The 5,042-nt window shown below is 38.2% G+C and overlaps 1 protein-coding gene across 1 annotated transcript; it reads left to right on the forward strand.

The window, feature by feature from the left end:
• Positions 1–1,001: 1,001 nt before the first annotated feature.
• LOC133295571 (uncharacterized) lies at positions 1,002–5,023 on the forward strand (the record flags this gene model as incomplete). The annotated part of the gene is made up of 6 exons (XM_061494411.1): positions 1,002–2,100; positions 2,248–2,681; positions 2,848–2,915; positions 3,010–3,226; positions 3,494–4,021; positions 4,831–5,023. Coding segments are annotated over exons 1-6 (2,539 nt in total), but the record flags the coding sequence as incomplete, so codon positions are not given.
• Positions 5,024–5,042: the final 19 nt, after the last annotated feature.

The following is a 5,042-nucleotide window of genomic DNA, read 5'->3' on the forward strand; positions in this document are numbered from 1 at the left end:
ATATTAATTTTTCTCTACCTACTTGGGCATTTCCCCAATCATAGCCCAAAAAATTCTAAATTCAAGACCCATTAACCCATCAGCTAAACCCAAGAAAAATCTAGCCACACCTCATGAGCAAAAATTCATCTGTGTAGAGCTTCATATCTTATTGCTAAAAAAAAAGATTTAGATTATCGTTTACTGATGCTCTTATATTAAAAAAAAAACTTTACAAAGTCAATACATACAAAAGATATGTTGTTTTCACAATAATCATCAAACAAATTTTAGACTTTTCAAAAAATCGAAAACCGGTTCAATCCAAACTAAAAAAAATTAGATTGGATCAGATTTGAAAATAAATCCAAACCGAATGAATGATTACATGATCAAACCGAAAGGATTGGATCGAATGATTTTTGCTTCCAAAATCGATACAATCCAAACCGCGAACACCCCTAATACAAAGGTGAAAATAAATATAAAGTATTAAATATATGAAGAAGAAAGAAGATTTTTAGAAAGTTAAATCAGAACCGTTGGATCAACATCATCAATCTAACGGTGAAACAAATTGATAATGACATTGATACTAACATTAATTGATAGTAACAATATCTTATCTCTTCTATAAAAGTAAAATATTAGAATTTGAATAGAAATATATAAAAAAAAACTTAGATTTAAATGGAACACTAATTTTCTAATTTGAGGAAATAATGTACCGAGTTTGGTACCTCTCATCTACCAAATAAATTTCCCAATTGAAGATACATTGCATTAGGTTGATACAGTGCACAGGAACCAAGTGAGTAAACACCATCATCGGGTTTCAGCCCCATTATTATTTTACACAAAGAACATGACACCATATAATATACCATTAATATCTATATATATTCTAACGCAAAACCATTTGTTGGTAAGTTTGCTGACGTGTCGATTTCTCATGCATTCTCAAGTTTGTGTTCACACTACTTAAATCTAAATATTTTCCTCTTTATATATGCATTGGAGCGATGAGTGAGAGAGAGAAAGGTGATCATGGGAAGAATCCTGGCAAATCAAGTGAAGAACTTGACATTCTTCAAAGAAGTAATAATAGGAATAAAGGTGAGGGAGATCAGTTTTCAAATGATGTATCTATTATACCTAGACATGAAGGTTGGATGGAAGATGAGAATGGCCAACGTTCAACCTGGAGGGAAATTCTGATGCGTCATAATGGAGAAGATGATGAATGGGAAGGAGAGGCGTCTGCTGAGGAAGACTTAGATGGGGAGGAACCTGCTGAGGAAGAGGATGTCAACCATGGAGGAATTAAGATGTGGGAGGAAGATGATGGGCGTACTTATTTTAGTTGCACCAAAAGAGCAAGGAAGAGAATGAGGAAACCTTGGGAGAAAGCTCTGATTGTTAAACTCCTTGGGAAGAAAATTGGGGTGGAGTTTATGAAGAAAAAAATAAATGTCTTATGGGCTAGAAAAGGCAAAATCAATGTCACTGATATTGGTAATGACTTTTTCGTAGTCCAGTTTAGTGAGAAGGATGATCTCAATTTTGCGTTGAACGGTGGTCCATGGATTGTTTTGGGTCATTATTTATCGTTGAGGAAGTGGGAAACAACTTTCAGACCTAATAGTGCTGGAATTGCTAAGATTGCTGCTTGGATTCGTCTACCGGATATTCCCATTGAATTCTATGATGAAGCTTTTTTTAGAAGGATTGGAAACTGGTTAGGCAAGATGATCAAGGTAGACAGCAATACAAATGCTCATGTAAGAGGACGGTTTGCAAGAATATGTGTGGAACTGGACCTATCTCAGCCATTAAAGGGTGATTATGTGCTGGAAGGATTTACCAAACAAATTGAGTATGAAGGATTAGGGCTCATTTGTTTTGGTTGTGGGAAATATGGACATAGCACCGAGAATTGTTCAGCTGCTCCAAAGCAACGCAGTTCATCCGATATTCATAATGACGATCAAATTCATCAAGAGGAACCTGGCAACACAGAATTTCATCGAAGCAAAGGATTGGGACCTTGGATGGTTGTTAACCGTCAACGCAGGAGCCGGCAACCTCCTCAGACGGCCGGTGCAGTCCAGCCAGGCGCTGGTTCAAAAACGTTACAAAGGAATAATGATAAGGGAGTTATGACCAGCGATAATCATGGAGATAATCATGGTGATAAGAGAGTTATGACCAGCGATAATCATGGTAATCATGGTAATAAGGGAGTTATGACCAGCGATAATCATGGAGATAATCATGGTGATAAGGAGGAAATTACGCAATCACGGTTTGCAATCTTAACAGCTGGACCTATTAATGAGGAGGATCATAATCAAATAATTAATTCTGTTACTCCTCATATGGGGGCCCCTCAGTTTGAAATTCCTCAGAAAATATGGACTAAATCCAAAAAGTCCAAAGATACCCCTAGGACTAATTCAACGGTTCCTACTATGCATGCAGCTCCTTCTTCAAGCACGGGTAAGAGGTGTCCAATCCAGAGTGAAAATCGTGAAGATCATGCTCCCGTTCCACCATCTCCATCAATTGCTACTCCCATGGCGGTTAGTCCTATGCAAGCAAATCAACATGATCAGGAAAATGGGATGAAAGCAAATAGCACTTTGAACCAGAATCAAGAGCAGTTATATGGCACATTTCATAAAACTGGTCCTGATATATCAGTTGACAACAGCAGCGACATCTAAAATCCTGAAACCTCAACCATCTCTACATGCATGGAGGTGGACAGAGTTCACCAGGAAGATATTTCAAGAATGAAGGATGCAAGAACCTTGGAGTCTTGCGTTCAACATAGTTTTTAATGAATTTATTCTTCTGGAACTGTAGGGGAGCAGTGAAACCCCAGTTTCAAAAATCGCTTTTTTCTGTTTACTAGGAAATATAAGCCTAGTATTGTAGTGATTCTAGAACCTCGGTGTAGTGGTCAAAAAGCATTCTAGTCTTGCGTTCAACATAGTTTTTAATGAATTTATTCTTCTGGAACTGTAGGGGAGCAGTGAAACCCCAGTTTCAAAAATCGCTTTTTCTGTTTACTAGGAAATATAAGCCTAGTATTGTAGTGATTCTAGAACCTCTGTGTAGTGGTCAAAAAGCTTCTGACATTATCCGAAAATCTGGGTTTAAGCATGCTTTTGTTCAAGAGGCAGAAGGTTACTCAGGGGGTATTTGGATCCTCTGGAATGATGAGACTGGTCTCGTTGAAATTGTTAATCACACAAAACAGTTTGTTCATTTTAAAGTTCAGAATTTTCATGTTCCTTCTTTTTCTTGCACGGCAGTTTATGCGAGTCCTAGGGAAGAAAATAGAAAGGAGCTATGGGATGATCTGCTAAACATTAGTCTCCATTGTAATGGGCCGTGGTTGGTGGCTGGGGATTTTAATGAAATAGCAAATCGTGATGAGAAGGAAGGTGGCTGTAGAGTTAACTTAAACAGATGTTCCAATTTTGCAAATGTTCTTCATAATTGCAAGCTGTTGGATCTTGGAGGATCGGGTCCTTGGTTTACATGGAAGGGTCCGAAGTTTCTTCATCTTGATCGTGTTTTTAAGAGGCTGGACCGAGCCTGTGCTAATGCAAGTTGGAAGACTACCTTTACTGATGCTGGCGTTAAGGTACTTCCACGGATTTATTCTGATCATAGTCCCATTTTGGTCTACTTGACTAACTTGGACACAGGTTGGAAAAATCGTCCTTTTCGCTTTGAGATTGCTTGGATGGAGCATTATAACTTTACTCAGTTTCTGGCTAGGAGCTGGAATGTTGTGAAAGACACTAGAACGAATCTGCATGATCTGACTCCAAATTTAAAAAGATGGAACAAGGTAGTCTTTGGCAACATTTTCAACAGGAAGACTAACCTATTGCATAGTGTTGCAGAAATTCAGAATCATGTTGATTATCATACCAACTTATCTCTCCAATCTAGAGAAAAGGATGTTAGGAAGGACCTTGATGCGGTTCTCATTCAAGAGGAGATCTTATGGTTTCAAAAAGCCAGGGTGAAATGGATAAATGACGGGGATAGAAACACCAAATTCTATCACATTAAAACAGCTACTCGAAGAAGTTCGAATAGGATCCTTGAGTTAAAAAATTCTGATGGGATTTGGGTGAAGGAAGCTAGACAACTTCATCAATTGGTAACAGATTTCTATAGTAACTTGTTTAGTGAGGAAGTCCTTAATCGTGATTGGGTGAAAACAAAGACTACTTGGCCCCTTCTGCACGATGATCTGCTATCTAATCTGACTCGTAATCTTTCGGATGACGAAATTTCAAAAGCTGTTTTTAGTATCAATGGGTCAAAAGCTCCAGGGGAAGATGGTTTTCCAGCTGCCTTTTTTCATAAGAATTGGAGTCTTATTAAGACTAATGTTATTAAGGATGTTAACATGATGTTTCAGAATCCCAATCTGATTCACCTTGTGAACTCGACTCTTCTGGTCCTCATTCCAAAAGTAAAGAGACCTGAAAGTGCTAAGCAGCTCAGACCAATCTCTTTGTGCAATGTCATTTATAAAATCCTCAGTAAAATTCTGGTTAACAGAATGAAGCCCCTAATGGAAGAGATGGTGTCTCCCTTCCAAGCTAGTTTTGTTCCTAAACGACATATCCAGGACAACATCATCATCACCCAAGAGCTGATCCATTCAATGCGTAGAATGAGAGGAAGAAAATGTTTCATGGCAATTAAAATCGACTTGGAAAAGGCTTATGATATGTTAAATTGGGACGTAAAGTTTTGGATGAAATTCAAATCCCACACTGGTTCACAAATATTATCATGAATTGTATCAACTCTGATAAGGTCTCAGTTCTTTGGAATGGAGCCATTGCAGGTGACTTCCTTCCTTCAAGAGGAGTTCGTCAGGGTGATCCTTTATCTCCCTACATTTTTGTTCTAGCCATGGAAAATTTTCTCATCTCATTCAAGATGCGGTTGACAATAAGAGATGGAAGCCAATCTCCGTGGGTTTCAAATGCAACACAGTCTGCTCCCTGTAGCCATTTGTGATGAAA

This window comes from Gastrolobium bilobum, unplaced genomic scaffold (genome assembly GCF_033153095.1).
Source record: "Gastrolobium bilobum isolate Gb01-03AN ecotype WA unplaced genomic scaffold, APGP_CSIRO_Gbil_v1 utg3173, whole genome shotgun sequence".
Classification (NCBI taxonomy): domain Eukaryota; kingdom Viridiplantae; phylum Streptophyta; class Magnoliopsida; order Fabales; family Fabaceae; genus Gastrolobium; species Gastrolobium bilobum.